The 17279-nt window shown below is 32.6% G+C and overlaps 2 protein-coding genes across 2 annotated transcripts; one reads left to right on the forward strand and one right to left on the reverse strand.

Moving 5' to 3' along the window:
* Positions 1–1436: 1436 nt before the first annotated feature.
* LOTGIDRAFT_173115 (hypothetical protein) lies at positions 1437–8159 on the forward strand (the record flags this gene model as incomplete). Its single annotated transcript, XM_009050300.1, has 12 exons — positions 1437–1560; positions 2255–2336; positions 3082–3248; positions 3737–3864; positions 4166–4404; positions 4803–4920; positions 5197–5346; positions 5631–5762; positions 5907–5996; positions 6343–6453; positions 7396–7536; positions 8022–8159. The coding sequence occupies 12 exons, from the start codon at positions 1437–1439 to the stop codon at positions 8157–8159; spliced, it is 1620 nt and encodes a 539-aa protein (XP_009048548.1).
* LOTGIDRAFT_225752 (hypothetical protein) lies at positions 8012–16368 on the reverse strand. The gene is made up of 8 exons (XM_009050301.1): positions 16284–16368; positions 14722–14792; positions 14242–14290; positions 13683–13806; positions 13435–13542; positions 10713–10775; positions 10391–10564; positions 8012–10198 (listed from the first exon to the last, which is right to left on the reverse strand). The coding sequence occupies exons 1-7, from the start codon at positions 16362–16364 to the stop codon at positions 10485–10487; spliced, it is 576 nt and encodes a 191-aa protein (XP_009048549.1). The 5' UTR covers positions 16365–16368; the 3' UTR covers positions 8012–10198; positions 10391–10484.
* Positions 16369–17279: the final 911 nt, after the last annotated feature.

Genomic DNA, 17279 nt, shown 5'->3' on the forward strand with positions numbered 1-17279 from the left:
TCATCCACTTCCGGGTCATTCAAGTCTGATTTTGATTGGATGTTAAAAACAAGTACGTATCCAATTAAGAAAAATTCAGACAGTACGTAACTAATGTATGTAATCATGTCCGAAGTGTAGGTACAGATTATCACAGGCCGCCCCTATCAATAAACAAAGAAAGGACGAGCGACTGAATTAAATATAAAAGTCTAGAGTGAAAAATATCTGGTAAAAGCTGTGGAATGTTGTAAAAATATTGAAAGACTCGCTTTAGAACATCTCACGGTTAGGCCTTCCCCTGATACGATATTTTTTATTGTCATAGAATTCCATATCCTAAATGTAGACCTAAAACCAAGTATCAGAAATAAGAAGTGATGGGGGTGGGGAAAGAAGCCAGTAGCCAGGATGATAATTATGACTTTATGGGTTAGAAAATATAAATTTATCCAAGGATAAGTTAATGGACATACACAAAATTTTATTAACATTATTTGAAGATGGCTTATCTATGTAAATCCATTGTCTTTGCAAATTGAATTCTACTGTTTACTGGTAGCCAACTTCTTATTTCATTTGAATAAGATTATCTATTATCTATCACTTTCTAAATGGTACAGTTGTGTAACCTTTATTTGTGCATATGAGGATTATCAACACCAAATTTTTTCATAATTAAAAAACGGAATTTTTATATTTTTATGTCTTAGAACATAAACATGTTTCTTCCTTCAGATATTCTACAAAAGAATTAAAATTGGTTTGTTTCGATTTTCTTTATGAATCCCTCACTTTGACCCATATTTCATGAGGAACCAACTCGACAACGGCTGCTAAATGCATCACCTATAAAATGTTTGATTAACGAATAAGGCAAGAAAAACACACTGTATTGATACCCAGTGGTATAATTATCATTTCTTAGTATTTATCTTTAATATCAATAATGATATTAATATGGGTATAAATGTATATCATGATATTTTAAAATGCTAGAAAAAACAATAAATATCCCTAAAAAAAACATCCCAGTCTTTAATATCATGAAAATAAACCTGTTTCAAATTGTTAAAATAATCAAATATTTGACAATATAACATGATAACAACCATATTTTACAATATGACCATATATTGTTTTTTTTAAATAAATTGTTATACTGGTATATCTCTCAGCCCTAACATATACCTATATTGATAACTTCTCTTCTTAAGTATAAATAGTTGAATTATGTCAATATTTTAAAAATTTCAGGTACACAAGTTTTCCGGCAGGATGACTGTTTGTAGCTGAGAACAGAATTTATCAAAATGCCAAGATTAAAAAGTTTAAAATGCTTTGTCATTTTGATAATTTCAACAGTTTCTAGCATGTTTCTGTGTGGTTATGTTTTGTTTGATGACAGCAGTAAATCTTATGCTAGGGGACATCTGAAAATGAGATCGCGTTACAAGATGGCTGAACAAGTTGAGGAGAGCAGAAGTAATATGTCTGCTGAAAATGAAAAGTATGATGAAAATTATTTATTGAGTTTAGCTGAGATTAAAAGTGAAAATGATCAACAACTACATGATGAAGGTAGGCTGTCAATATTGTGATGATATGTATCAGAATATTTTTCAGGGGGCAATTCCTCCCTTGTACTTACTGGTTTAAAATTGAATGTCAGACTGACCATGAACAATTAAAGAGACAGGTAGGCTATTTTTTTCACAAAATTATGCTTTAGTCTCAGAAATGTGAATGTTTTTAGCTAAGTCAATCAGTTATAGTGTTCAAAGCTCGTCGAATTTGAACCTTCAAATCTATGTGTGTCCAGAATTATCCGCGATGGAATGTTAAAATGAGGACTCGTCAATTTAAGTTATTCTGAAAAGACATGTATAGGAAAAGGGAGTAAACTTCCTAGTTTGAAGTATTTTAAAGAAATTATGCTATTTTTGTACATTTCTAGTATTTCTGAAGACTATTTTACATATATTCAAGATTAAAATCAACCCCCCAAAATAGTGCACCTGTCCCTTTAAAAATGGTCAGTTTGTTGAAATTTCATGAATTGGACAAAGGTTATTCAAGTCACAGACTGGAAACAAAAATGATGTGAGATATACCCCCATATTGGTAGGCATCAAGAAAATTGGCCTTGTTTCTGTGCTGCAAGTTCTGATGAAATTTTTGAGAATAATGGATTGGTCTTAGACATATCTGATTAAAGAGATTCATGAAACCATTTTTTGCTACTTATTTGTTTTGTTCTGTTCTTATTTTTAAGGATATCACCAACATGCATTCAATTTACTAATTAGTGAAAAACTTTCCTTCACTAGACCACTTCCTGATACAAGAGATCCACAGTGAGTTATCTCCCCTTTCTCGTATCAACTTGGTTTCAGCCTTGTGCATCTTCTGGAACATTGAATTCTATTAGAATTTACCTCATTGCACAGTACCTGTCATTGGCACAATAATATATGTATTTATTACATGTGATTCAGTTCCCTAGTCATAAGAATTGATGGAATTGGAGCTCCATTACAACTATGAGCTAACTGGACCTCTCCTTTAGTCAAGTATTGAGTAGGGTGTGATTAGCATCTGGAACACCTGATGACACTTCACAATTGGGTTTCTTATCAGAGAATTCTGAGGAGAGTCCACACATCTATTAGTGTATATGTATGATATTTAGGTTTATCAACGCCACATCACATTAGGAGAGTTCACGCAGCTAATAGTGTTTAATTGATATTTGGGTTTGTCTAGCCAGAAAGTCCTAAGGGAGCCATGTTTGCTAGTTAGTTAGATGCTTACATGCTAACCTTAAGGTCCAGTGTTCAATCCTGGCATAAGTTGATATAATACCATCAGATTTCAACGCGGTTTCTCGCTGTCATGGACTGACATTGAAAACGTTAAAGATCCCTTGACAGTTGGACATTGAAAAAGAGTAAGCTTTTATCCCTCAATGTACACTGCATGGCAGTGAACATCTTCATTAGTCAATAAGGTCCAAAGAAGTAGAATGTATAACTATTCATTTCATTTCATTTTGGAAAGTCCATATAACTTTATTTGGTAATACTATATTTCTATTTTTAGATGTAAAGATAAGGTATACCCCACCAACCTACCTAAAGCCAGTATTGTTATTTGTTTTTATAATGAGGCATATTCATCTTTACTGAGAACAGTACACAGCATTTACCATCGGTCACCAAATGATCTGATACATGAAGTTATTTTAGTCAATGATAATAGTGAAATAGGTAGGTGTAGACTTGTCTTATGTTCATCGCACTACAATGAAATGAGATTAAAAAGATATAGTGGTCCTAATATTTTTCTCTACCAACTGATAAAGATTTTAGCCATCTGTGTCACTGATTTAACTCAAAATCTGGCATCTAGTTTGTCTGTAACTAATGAAAACTTGCTTGTGACAGTGATAATGTTTTCAGTTGAAACTAAAAAAGAGCAGATTGATGTCACATTGAATTTCCCTCATTTTACACTGCATTGCACTGACACATGATTTAAGAGATCTGGTTCTTACCATGATAAAACTCAATTTTCAGCAATCTTTACCAATTTTAAGACATATTTGTCTGAATATTTTTCTTTAACAACTGATTGAGCTCTATTTTTAGCTAACTGTATCACTTTTTAAAAATTCAAAATCTGGCATCTAGTCTGTCTGTAATTCATGAATAACTTACTGTTGAACTTACTGAATAATCAAGAATGTTCATTTTAGAGGGTTTGCTGCCCAAATTAAGAACTTATTTATCAAATCATTTACCTGCGGTTAAACTGGTCACAAGTGCAGAAAGGTTAGGGTTAATACGGGCTCGAATATTCGGTGCCAGAAAAGCTACAGGAGAGGTGAGTATAACTTTTCGTGTTTAGAAAACAGACTCTAGCTTGTGGAATCTTGTTGTCATTGGTTTGGTTTCATTGAGCAAATGGTGGTTGTGGGTTTTACATTGAGTTGGGGTTTGTAACAAAATAAACATGCTATTCGTCAGGGACCAAATTCTTGCTAACTTTTCTCACTGTACACTGCATTGTGTTACCATTTGCTCCATCAAATTCTATGTATTTTCGTTAGCCAAAATGAAAGCAGAAAACATGTGACAAATCAGCAGAAAATGAAGGATGTAAAACTCCATTAATTTGTTTTCAGGTATTGGTGTTTTTAGACAGCCATTGTGAAGTTAATGATGGTTGGCTGGAACCATTATTAGCCAGAGTTCAAGAAAACAGTAAAAATGTTGTGATACCTATTATCGACATGATCAATGCTGACACATTTATTTACGAAAAATCACCCCTCGTGAAAGGTGGTTTTAATTGGGGAATGCATTTTAGATGGGATCCTCTACCAGCTAGCACAGGGCCTATCTCACATACTGATCCTATAGTGTAAGTAGAGTTTGACAGGTTCTGTAGCACAGTTGGTTAGAGTGTTGGATACTTTACTTGATGTCACTTGCTTGGTTATGTCGAATGAATTGTGGTTGTAGGGTTCTAATCTCGATCAGGTGTGATCTTCTGAAGACCTTAATTAAGTTATATTTGCTCATAATTCCAGTTGACCCAGCCTTAAATGGGTATAGGAACTCCAAGAAAGATCTATGTCAAAATGTTTGGCCAAGAACCAGCAGGTAGAAAAGAATCACCAGTTTCTTACCTTTGTCAAAGCCAATCAAATGACTGCATTCCTTGCCACTAGAAAAGTACATTCTATACTGTTAAAATATTTAGACAGCTGGACATTATGAAGATGAACATTAATAGACCTACACTTGTTGTAATTTTAGATCTCCCACCATGGCAGGTGGATTGTTTGCTATAAATCGAGTTTATTTCCACCATCTCGGAGAATATGATCCTGGCATGGACATCTGGGGTGGAGAAAATTTGGAAATTTCTTTTAGGGTAACTTTTTCTTTTCATTTTTTTATAAACAGTTTTTTGCATCTGTCCTTTCAGTGATTTAAGTCTTTGTTTTTGTTGAATTTCAGGCAAATTTGTATTAGAATTTTTAAAATTGATATCGAAGGCTGAAATTAAATCAAATTTACTACAAAAAAACATAATTTGCAAGCACATTATTTTTGGTGCTCTCGAAAAGTAAAGAGAACCACTGGAAAAAAGACCTTAAGTTATTATCCACAGCAACAATCTAATATGACATTTACTTGTGTTCTTTAGATCTGGCAATGTGGCGGTAATTTAGAGATCTTGCCCTGTTCTCGTGTGGGTCATATTTTCCGTAAGAGACGACCCTATGGTTCTCCACATGGGGATAGTTTTTTGAAAAATTCCTTACGAGTTGCTCATACCTGGATGGATGAATACAAGGTGATAAATACATTTTTTAGGGAACTGGGTTTTTTTAGATTGGAATGGTGTAAAGCTATGCTCTCAATGTCCTCTATACACTTAAGAAGTTTTTAAAAAAAATGCTTAACTGTATATGACATCACTTAAGGTTATTGTGATAACAAAAATCAAAAACATTATATCTAAATCATGCTGATACAACTACTCCTATTTTGCGAAAACTCTTTTATAGAAATGCTTTTCAATATCGATTCATTTGATTTCATTATGGAATATTAAAAATTATTTAAATTTTAATTCAGAAACATTTTTTCAACATTCGACCAGAGGCAGCTAAAATGGAGTATGGTGATATTTCTAAAAGGTTGGAGTTACGAAAGCAACTGGGGTGTAAAAGTTTTAAATGGTATTTGGATAATGTCTACCCAGAACAAGTAAGAAAATTTTCGCACAGATTTTTCAGTTTTTGTCATCATTTGTTTTATATGATCCACAAGAAAAGAATTGAAAATATTTTTAATTTAGTGGATAAAATATCCCAAGAAAAGAATTTAAATTGTCTGACATAAATATTACAGAGTATACCGTCTGTTAATGGTCAGGGGAGAGAAGCCAAATTTATGAGGCCTATTGTACATAAAGATATAGTTGTTAAACAAAAAGGTTTGGTTAGTGTTTTTTTTTTTCTTCTTTCTTAAATTTTACAGATGGATTCCTGCATTTTCAGGCTCAATCCTATATTTGGAATGGAAAGGCCTGGAGAATTCATTGAATTCAAAACAGACTTGAAAAGTTGGATGCCGTTTTATATTACATTATATTTTAGAACAGCTTTTGTGACATCATATATGGTAAAGCATTTCCATAATTAGAGGAACCATAAACATCTGACGAAAAATGGGAATGAGGCAAATAGAGACCATGAATGACTATGAAAGCTAGAAAACCTCTTTACAATCCCTTTAATTCTAGACCTTAACAAGTAAGCCATTATGATGTGTTTGTGTTTTTCAGTTAAAGCATACAGGTTCTGGACTGTGTGTGGACAGTGTAGGAGATGTCCATGTAAAAAAATCTTTATTACGTTTAACAGTTTGTAATTTAAGCAACGAAAATAAAAATCAGGTAAGATCTCATCGTGTCCAAACCACACCCCCATTTGTCATACTTCTTCAGAGTTGTGGTTACAAGTGTTGTGTTTTGTTTACATGACCTCATTTCTGTTCTACTGATTGGTCAGATTTAAATTCCACCAATCTCATTTCCATGGCCCCAAAAGGAAGTGTAGTGTGCTTAGTTTAATACTGGTTTATAAGACCATGTCAAAACCCATATTTGTGATACAATTTCAATGATTGGATTTTTACGTCCTAAATTTTTTGCACACAACAGCCTTTAAATGGTAAATCTATTATGAAAGGTATGGTATGAAACAGGGAATAAGGAAATGCACCTTATGGGCTATTGGTCTTATGTATGCAAGTATTGCCAGGACATTAAATCACCCACCCCTTTTTATACGCCCACATCTCTCTATGTGGACGTATATTGTCAAAACCCCAGTTCCTCCATCCGTCCATCAACATTTGCTTGTAAACGCTCTAAAAACTAGATTTTTTGATAGAATCAAATGAAATTTCTTATGTGTATACATAATAATAAAATGAAAATCAAGTTCCAATTTGAGCTATTTTCGTCCGTTAGAAGCAGAGTTATTGCCCTTGCCCCAAAATCTTGAATATGCTATTACTCTCTTAGTTTTCAACCGATTTTGATGAAACTAAAAATGGATGTTTAGTTTTTACCATTTGCATGCCGTGGTGGGCGTATATGGCTGTGGTCCACTATCTTGGGGTACAGCCTGTAGCACACAGTCTCAATGTCTTTTTCCCTTTGAGCAGCAAGACACTTTTCCCTTTTCCGAATTATCTGTGTTATCAAGTTTAGAGTATATTGGAAGGAATATTGCGATTTTTATGAAGTTCTGAAGATATTTTGCATGTAAGACCCAAATCAAACCCTAAAATGGCACACAACAGCCTTTAAATGGTAAATCTATTATGAAAGGTATGGTATGAAACAGGGAATAAGGAAATGCGTCTGGCCAATGTTTTGTGTCTGGATGTAACTGGAGAAGGGAAGACAGAATTTGCCAGGTTAACAAAATGTGGTGGGTTTGGATCTCAGGAATGGATTTGGAACACAAAGGTATGTTTGGTACTACTTTTCATTGCTTCCTCATTTATTCATTTTCAGCTACCAATGTATTGCCAAACTCATATAATGTATATCTGCTTTTGTATTGCAGCTTATATCACTAGTACTCAAAGGGATATAGTCAAATTCAAATTGATACATTTCGAATTCAAATGAATGAATGAATGAGTTAAGGAATTATGAATGAGTTAATGACAGAATGAATAAGTAAAGGAAGGAATGAATGAGTAAATAAATTTAAGAATTTGATTTATTTTCGCCCCTCTATTTCTTACTGGCACTCCTATTAATCCCTAATTAATTGTTGCTATTGTCTATTATTTAGGTATGCTTCCTCATTTCACCTGATGATGATGACAATGTAGATTGTTGAAACGTAGGGAGTAGTATACCACAAATTGTTTTCCGTTATTTAAGAATGAGTGAATATAATTAAGGAGATAATGGATTAATGAATGAAAGAATTATAATTTCAGGATGGAAGATCTCAGTTGTTTAACCCAGCTAGTGGAATGTGTTTGACAACTGTTAATATAGAGCCTGGGAGTTATCTCACCTTGGCCGTCTGCTCATCTAGTCAGCTACTGGACTTTCATTTAATATCTGCATCTTAGCACATACTCAACTCTTCAATGGTGCTTATTTTAAGTTTTAAAACCTGTCAACTCTACATTGGTAATTATTTTAAGCTTTAAATTTGACATGGATTTTATATTGGTCTTCAGGAAAGGTGTCCAATTCGAGCATTAAATGCATGTCATATTGAGCTTCAACTTTGAAATGAGTTGTGTTTCAACTCTTTCTATGGAAATGAAACATGTTGTATTTTGAGCTTGAAGATTAAGTCGATTTCTTTTTGAGCTATTTCTATTTCAAACTTCAACTGTGCAATGGATTCCATTTTGGGTTTTGTCATATGAGCTCAACATATGAGCTATACTGAACTCTTTGGACAATTTAGGTTTCAATTATAGAATTATTTTCATGTCTGGAATGGAAATTTATGCATCAACCATTTGGAACTTCTAGGTTTGTCAATTCCAAATTTGTTTCATGCCAAAAATATCAAAACATTCTATTGGTATCAGCTTGTTAAATGAACATAATTAGACATCTTTGTCCTATATAATACTATATAAGTTTTATGTATGTATATAAATATATATAAGTTATAACTTATAAAAGAATAATGTATGTATTAATATTATATATGTATATGTATGTGAACAGTTTTTGAAACTGTTGAACTGTCCGCAATCAAATGGTCCATTTTTTTTATATCGTATTTGACCAAACCTTATCTTAAGGTCCAGGACATCACAAAACTCACAATAAACCAAAAATATGAGATCCCATGATTGCAGATAATTCTTTTTAAAAAGGATACAGTTGTATAAATAACTGAGTGAATCTCCTGCATTCTGCATTCAGCTAGCTGAAGTTGAGCTCTATCAGCTGGTAAAGCAAATATTTAGATGACTGTATCCTTTTATATAAGTGTATAATTTAATGATGGTTATATTTAATAGTTGGGTTTTTGTTTTATTAAGAACTTTTTATATAAAAATGAATCTGTACAGACGCCTAGCTTTATTATTTGTTAAGAAACATAGTATAGTACATCAAACAGTTATACTATTATCTGTGGATTATATTTCTATAATAGCAGGGCTGAAACCATTCTTGAAGTAGTGATTTGATACACTCAACGATACTCATCCAACGATACAATATAATAATAATCACAACTTTTTAAATTTAATAATTTTGTCAGTATTTAGCTTATGACAGCATTAAGAAGTAAAGAATTGTAAAAGAAAATTCTCAATCTTTAGGAGCAGAAATGATTTTTTTTTAAGAATTTTGATGTGAAAATTATATTCAATTATGTACATGTTGGGACTATTCAATATTTTTAGATGGTATATAACAATATATCTGGTTTGAAGAGTTACAAATATTATTTATTCTACCTCCAAAAATAGACCACTCTAATTAATGTTTTGATTTTTCCCTGGCATAAATATCTTTACTTCTCTATATTTAAAACTATTAATTGTTCTTTAGATTTTTCATCAGTGTCACTTAGGCTTAGGTTTAGTTTAAATTTTCAAGAAACGATGATTTTGGAATGGTGCAAATCAAGCTATATAGTGTACACATAAAAAGTTTAGAAATATTCTTTACAATCCCTTTAAATCAGATGATCTCAGAATTTTTTACTTAAAACTATCCACAAATTCAGCTGCTGGTATAGGTGCGGGCATACATGTCGATTAGAGTCTTTTTTTTAGCATGGGCACACGAGGAGACAAAAATTTCCAATCGGACGTTATCTACCTTCTCGATAATCACGTCCGGAGACGATTATAAAACTAGTTTGATATTATAAATCCTGTCGGTGACATGATAATCTTGTCGTGGAAGCACGGGCACACACACAAGATTTTACTCAAGATTTGAGTAGGCGACAAAAATCTTCGACCAAGATCGCTTGTGTGCCCGCACATTAACCAATGACAACAATAGTCTTGATATAGAACTAGAGGTCAATACATCTGTTCTAAACATATCCACACTTCACAATATTAATCCTTCACAGCTCACAGTTTTATAGTTCAAAGTTCACAGTCTTAACTCAATCTACACATTTCTGAAAGTTAAAACAACAATATTTTACATGGATAAGATTAGCAGGCTCTTGTCTTCAGCTGGTCCTAGTCAAAATCTCATGAATGATATTACAAAGATAACAAATGGTCACAATTTACTATGCAATGATCTTTTCTAGATTATCTATACCAATTTAGAGCTGGGTCCACTGGAAAAATGGATATTAACATACTTGGAAATGTTAATTACTTTTAAATGCCTGCTCTAATCATAATCTCTGTCTTTGAATGAAAACACATCGGTATCCCATACACATTACCTTTGAGTTAATTTTCTAAGAATGATACATAGTCTGTTAAAACGGACAGTTGGTGATCACTGGACAGGGGTGGATCAATCAATTTTTCTGAAATTATCAAATTAAACCTAATTAAAGTAATGTATGGGTTAACTTCAAAATATGACATAATCTTTTCTCCCATTGAACACAATTTTATAGATTTTTGCCCATTGCATTCTATTTTTAACACACACAGATTCTCTCTGGACCATACCTGGCTTTTTAGGTGTGATTATCTTAGATTGAGCATCCACTGTCCATCCTCGATTCTTGACAGCTGAAAAAAAAAATCCATTTATAACAAAGAAATTGTACAGAAAACATCTTAACAATCCCTTTAAGTCAGTTAAACACAAATGAAATTTCATATTTTATACTCTATTGCACATTCTACTGTTCTACACCTTATTGGACAAATAGAGTTTTATTTTCTACTGCTCTACACCTTATTGGACAAATAGAGTTTTATTTTCTAGAGTTCTACACCTTATTGGGCAAATAGTTTTATTTTCTACTGTTCTACACCTTGTTGGACAAATAGAGTTTTATTTTCTACAGCTCTACACCTTATTGGGCAAATAGAGTTTTATTTTCTACTGTTCTACACCTTATTGGACAAATAGTTTTATTTTCTACTGCTCTACACCTTATTGGGCAAATAGAGTTTTATTTTCTACTGTTCTACACCTTACTGGACAAATAGTTTTATTTTCTACTGTTCTACACCTTATTGGACAAATAGGGTTTTATTTTCTACTGTTCTACACCTTATTGGACAAATAGAGTTTTATTTTCTGCTGTTTTACACCTTATTACACAAATCGAGTTTTATTTTCTACTGTTCTACACCTTATTGGACAAATAGTTTTATTTTCTACTGCTCTACACCTTATTGGACAAATAGAGTTTTATTTTCTACTGCTCTACACCTTATTGGACAAATAGAGTTTTATTTTCTGCTGTTCTACACCTTATTGGACAAATAGTTTTATTTTCTACTGTTCTACACCTTATTGGACAAATAGAGTTTTATTTTGTACTGCTCTACACCTTATTGGACAAATAGTTTTATTTTCTACTGCCCTACACCTTATTGGACAAATAGAGTTTTATTTTCTACTGTTCTACACCTTATTGGACAAATAGTTTTATTTTCTACTGCTCTACACCTTATTGGACAAATAGAGTTTTATTTTCTACTGCTCTACACCTTATTGGACAAATAGTTTTATTTTCTACTGTTCTACACCTTATTGGGCAAATAGAGTTTTATTTTCTGCTGTTCTACACCTTACTGGACAAATAGTTTTATTTTCTACTGTTCTACACCTTATTGGACAAATAGAGTTTTATTTTGTACTGCTCTACACCTTATTGGACAAATAGTTTTATTTTCTACTGCCCTACACCTTATTGGACAAATATAGTTTTATTTTCTACTGTTTTACACCTTATTGGGCAAATAGAGTTTTATTTTCTACTGTTCTACACCTTATTGGACAAATAGAGTTTTATTTTCTACTGCTCTACACCTTATTGGACAAATAGAGTTTTATTTTCTACTGTTCTACACCTTATTGGGCAAATAGTTTTATTTTCTACTGTTCTACACCTTATTGGACAAATAGTTTTAATTTCTACTGCTCTACACCTTATTGGACAAATAGAGTTTTATTTTCTACTGTTCTACACCTTATTGGGCAAATAGTTTTATTTTCTACTGTTCTACACCTTATTGGACAAATAGTTTTATTTTCTACTGCTCTACACCTTATTGGGCAAATAGAGTTTTATTTTCTACTGTTCTACACCTTATTACACAAATAGAGTTTTATTTTCTACTGTTCTACACCTTATTGGACAAATAGTTTTATTTTCTACTGTTTTACACCTTATTACACAAATAGAGTTTTATTTTCTACTGTTCTACACCTTATTGGGCAAATAGAGTTTTATTTTCTACTGTTCTACACCTTATTACACAAATAGAGTTTTATTTTCTACAGTTCTACACCTTATTGGACAAATAGAGTTGTATTTTCTACTGTTCTACACCTTATTGGACAAATAGAGTTGTATTTTCTACTGCCCTACACCTTATTGGACAAATAGAGTTTTATTTTCTGCTGTTCTACACCTTATTGGACAAATAGGTTTTATTTTCTACTGTTCTACATCTTATTGGACAAGTAGAGTTTTATTTTCTACTGTTCTACACCTTATTGGACAAATAGAGTTTTATTTTCTACTGTTCTACATCTTATTGGACAAGTAGAGTTTTATTTTCTACTGTTCTACACCTTATTGGACATATAGAGTTTTATTTTCTACTGTTCTACACCTTATTGGACAAATAGAGTTTTATTTTCTACTGTTCTACACCTTATTGGACAAATAGAGTTTTATTTTCTACTGTTCTACATCTTGTTGGACAAGTAGAGTTTTATTTTCTACTGTTCTACACCTTACTGCGCAAATAGTGTTTCATGTTCATACTATTTTGCACCTCATTAAGCATTTGAGTTTTACAATTGGGCATTGAAACTGGCTAATGAAATGTGTTTTGCCTTGCTAAGCTACAGAAAATAGATATTGAAGGGATTGTAAAAAGGTTTTCTAAACTTTTTATCTGTATTGTGGACAATGATCTCATCAATTTGCACCTTTCCATTTATCAGTCAGACTTCTGTGCCTCTCTTAAAAGTAAGTGTTATAATTTTATATAACATCACTATCGCAAAAGCTGCTTTTGATATATAAAAGGACCTTTGTATTAGTGATTTCATAAAACGGACAGTATAAGTGGAATCGTGGAAAGAGGCACAGACGTCTGATTGAAAAGTGGAATGGCGCAAATCGCTCCCATCAGTGTCCCCTTTACATAACATTTAGAGAAAACCTCTTTTCAATTCAATTAATGAACAAAAGAAGTAAACCTTGAATAGCCTCTGGAACAGTGAGTCCTATAAACGCTGCCAAATCTTCACTATGTATGGATGAATAGGCTAATGATACCAACTTAAATGCTCGTTCATGAATTGTCTCTACAAAAAAACGTTACGTTTGAGAATTGAAATTTTATGTTTATTCTAGAAGGGAGTATCCATTTAAAAGCTCTTATTTGGTTGGAAATGATTTTTTTTGGAAAAGTAATTAAAAAAAAATTGTTTGAAAAAGTTAATACCTTTCAAAGCTGTCATAATTGGTTTAATATCTTCAGACCAATCTTGTTTTAAGGTATCGTAAACACTAGGATGGTCTCTCTGCCAGACTTTCTGACCCACAGCCCACACTAAACTTAATTCACCCTGAAAAACAACAAATAAATAAATGAATAAAGGATCTAGTCATCTAAATATAGTTTATTACTACTCATTAGTTAAGCGTAGATTTGGTGTATTTTAATCATACAGGAATCAATTGTCAAATTTCAATTTTGACTAGCGTTACAGATCTCTTAAAAGGGACATCCCTCTTTTTTTGTAGGTCGAAAATTTTTTTTGCTCAAATTTGTGAAAACTATAAACCAAACGTATGTGAAAGCTGTAACTAAAAAAATCCAGCTACCAAACTTTACGTAAAGGTTACGTAACCTTTTAAAGTCTTTAAATGCTTTTTGTAAATAAAAATCCAGATATTCAGCTTTAAATTTTATTGATTAACATGGGCATCAAATTGCTGAAGTTTTCTTCAAAATCATATTCACATTTGGTCAAAAAATATTTTTAAACCTAGTTACTCACCGTTTTTAAATTCGTAGGAATTCTTTTCCATAAGAACTTAGCATTACATCTGACGAATATAACATGTTAACAGTTTACATAAAAAAAACAGTACATATTTTCTTTTTACTTTGAACTGTCAATCATCAAAATTAAAATTTTTGCAGTGTATTCTTTGCATTATAAGAGCAATGCTTGATTACCAAGAATACAGGTTAGTTTTTGTTACCTGCAGATATTACCCTTGAGTTTTGGAACTACTCTCTGACTACAATGTTTACAGAATTGAATTTTGGCAATCATTTCCATATAAATTGAAATATCAATTACAAAATATTACAAAGCGTCTTTCATTGTCTTTGGGTTGATGAAAATGTTATCCACTTGAAAAGTAATAAGTGTAAACATCATTTTGATTGCCAAAATTCAATTCAAAAAACAGTGTAGTACTTACCAGTACATAGGCCTTCCAAGAAATAATCAAAACCACTTGGTACTTACGTATCATTTTGAAGTAAATATACAGCAAGTAGCTGGCCATAAATCTGAGGGGTAGCCACACCTGCTGGAGCCTGAAAAAATGTAAACAAACCATCTAGTAGGATACTATGATGATACTTCCGACCATGCATAAAACAGGAAATCAGATAAAGTGGTAAGAGACATGGAAACTATAGTCTAACAATAGAAGCTGTACAGGGTATAACACAACAAGTGACTGGATGTCAATTGCTTTGAAAGTTCATGACCTTGACAATAACAAATCGCTGATGGCCTTCAGGAAAATAGTGGAAAATTGTTCATTATTTTCACTCAAAGGAGATCTAAAGTTAGCGATAAATTAGTCCAAATCATGGACTGGGACTTTTACTATGTATTCAAAGTTCACAAGTACTCTGCGATGAGTGTATGTAGCTCACAAGAGCCAATCGCTGATGGCCTTCAGAAAATGGCGGAGAAAAATTTCACTTCTCACCGTTTATAAAGTGTTGACATTAATGGGCTTTAGTGTGGATTTGTTGTTCTGTTCACTTTTTTGCCATAACTCTTGTTTACACAGAAGCAAATCTATAAGACCTGTCGTGAAACTATTGGACTGACATGGCGTTAAAGGCTGAGTTATTGTCTGAGCAAATAAACAAAAATATGAATTTTTTTTGAATTTTTTAAGAGAATTGGAATATATCAGCCTCAAAATAGTCCTCATAGTCTTAGAATGTCTTTGCATTGTAAAAATTATAATCTATTGTAACATTACATTGAAATGAAATATATTTCTCTCCTCCTAGTGTTAAAACACAACATTTTTGTCTATATAAGTGAAACTAAAATTATTGAAATGTGGATGTACATATATTTCTAGCAACTCAATGGTATTTCTACAGCATCGGTAAGCTTACATCATTGCATTTTCAGTTATTACCAAATGTCACAATTTTTTATCGGCCGAATTTCCTTATAATTCCAAGTGCCCACAGACCGGGGAGCCTGGCTGCTCGGGCTTGCCCGCCTTCCATATAAATACATTTGAATAAATCCGTAGAAATTGACTAGAGTGACGTCAGACACCGTGCTGGCCTGCCTCATATAACCAGGCCCTTAGTCTTACGTTTTACATATTTCTTTTTTTGTCAGTCACTCTTTTTTTTATTAAATCATTGTTCTTTGAAGGAATTGTCATTAGTTATAATGAAATATTATTAAAGTTAAATACTAAGAGAAGTTAATTATACCTCTGGGTATCCATACATGTTTTTCTCACCTATTTTATAGACCACACATTGTGACGCATTTAGCATCCATTGTCGAGTTGGTTACCCATGAAATATGGGCCAAAGTGGGGGATTCATAAGGAAAATCATAAAAAAAAATGTTAAATTATTTGTAGAATATCTGACGAGACTTCTAAGACATAAAAAAAAAAAATTAGCTTTTTTTCATTTTGATGAAATTCGATGTTGAATCCTTATATGCACGAAAACAGGTTAAACCACTGAACGACAATAAACCCCATGACACCAAATTTGGACCAAATAGTCTTTAAACTACATATGACAACTCACTTCTAGTTCTTGATTCTCTAAATCTTGCCCTAATTTCACAAAATCCATTTTAGATATCTTATTTTCACCAATGACAGCCATCTTACTACCGGATTGCACAGTCCGAGGAAAAGTATTTGAAAATTTATTTTCTGATTATATTTCAATCATTTATAACAATAAAATAATTTTCATGTCTAAATATCTCAATAATTAATTAAGATTTTTTGTCAGGGTCTTTTTTGTTTCTGTTTTTTTTTCCACTGCGGCTCTAAAGTTTAAAGTTACTGCTTCCGGTGTATGCAATTTGTAAACAAAGAAAATGTTTTGAAATATTGAAGATTTCGCTTTTGTTGTACATTATTTACGTTTTTGCAATGGGTAAACTGCTAACGTAACTGTCTTTTTATTCAACCTGCATGCACTGTCAATGTCATAGTTCATAGAAACGGAAAAAACTTTGAAACTTTTTGTTTTGTTTGAAACAATGAATTTTATAAAGGCACGATAGGCAAGGGGTAGAAACTGCAACAGTGGATGAGACTTTTGTAGTGGAAGGCTTCACTGTTCATACGATGCTACCTATTTTCATTAAAACCTATAAATGGACAGGTACGCCATTGTGCAATCCTCCCTCTGTCCTATGAAGGGTCTTATTTAAACATTTAAATGAAGCCCTCTAAATGCTCAAAATTCATCAGGGGCCATCTGAAATCCGCTGGCTTCTGGGGACATCTGGCAGCCCTGAAACCCCTCCCCTCAGGGCATTCTCTAGATATGCCCCTGCCAAGAGGGTACTATTGAGTCATATCATCGATTATTGAAGTATAAACAAACACAACCGAGGATTTGTTGTTTTTTTTTTATCATAGTAAAACATGTTAAAGAATGTATTGTACAATCTAGGGACCGTGAACACTAATCGTGAACTATTACTATCTTTTTTGTCACCATGTTTGTGACATCATTCTCTGCCTAAAGCCTGCACATGGGTGTGGAGCAAAACAGATGAACCTG

Source organism: Lottia gigantea (assembly GCF_000327385.1).
Source record: "Lottia gigantea unplaced genomic scaffold LOTGIsca_149, whole genome shotgun sequence".
NCBI classification, from domain to species: Eukaryota; Metazoa; Mollusca; class Gastropoda; family Lottiidae; genus Lottia; species Lottia gigantea.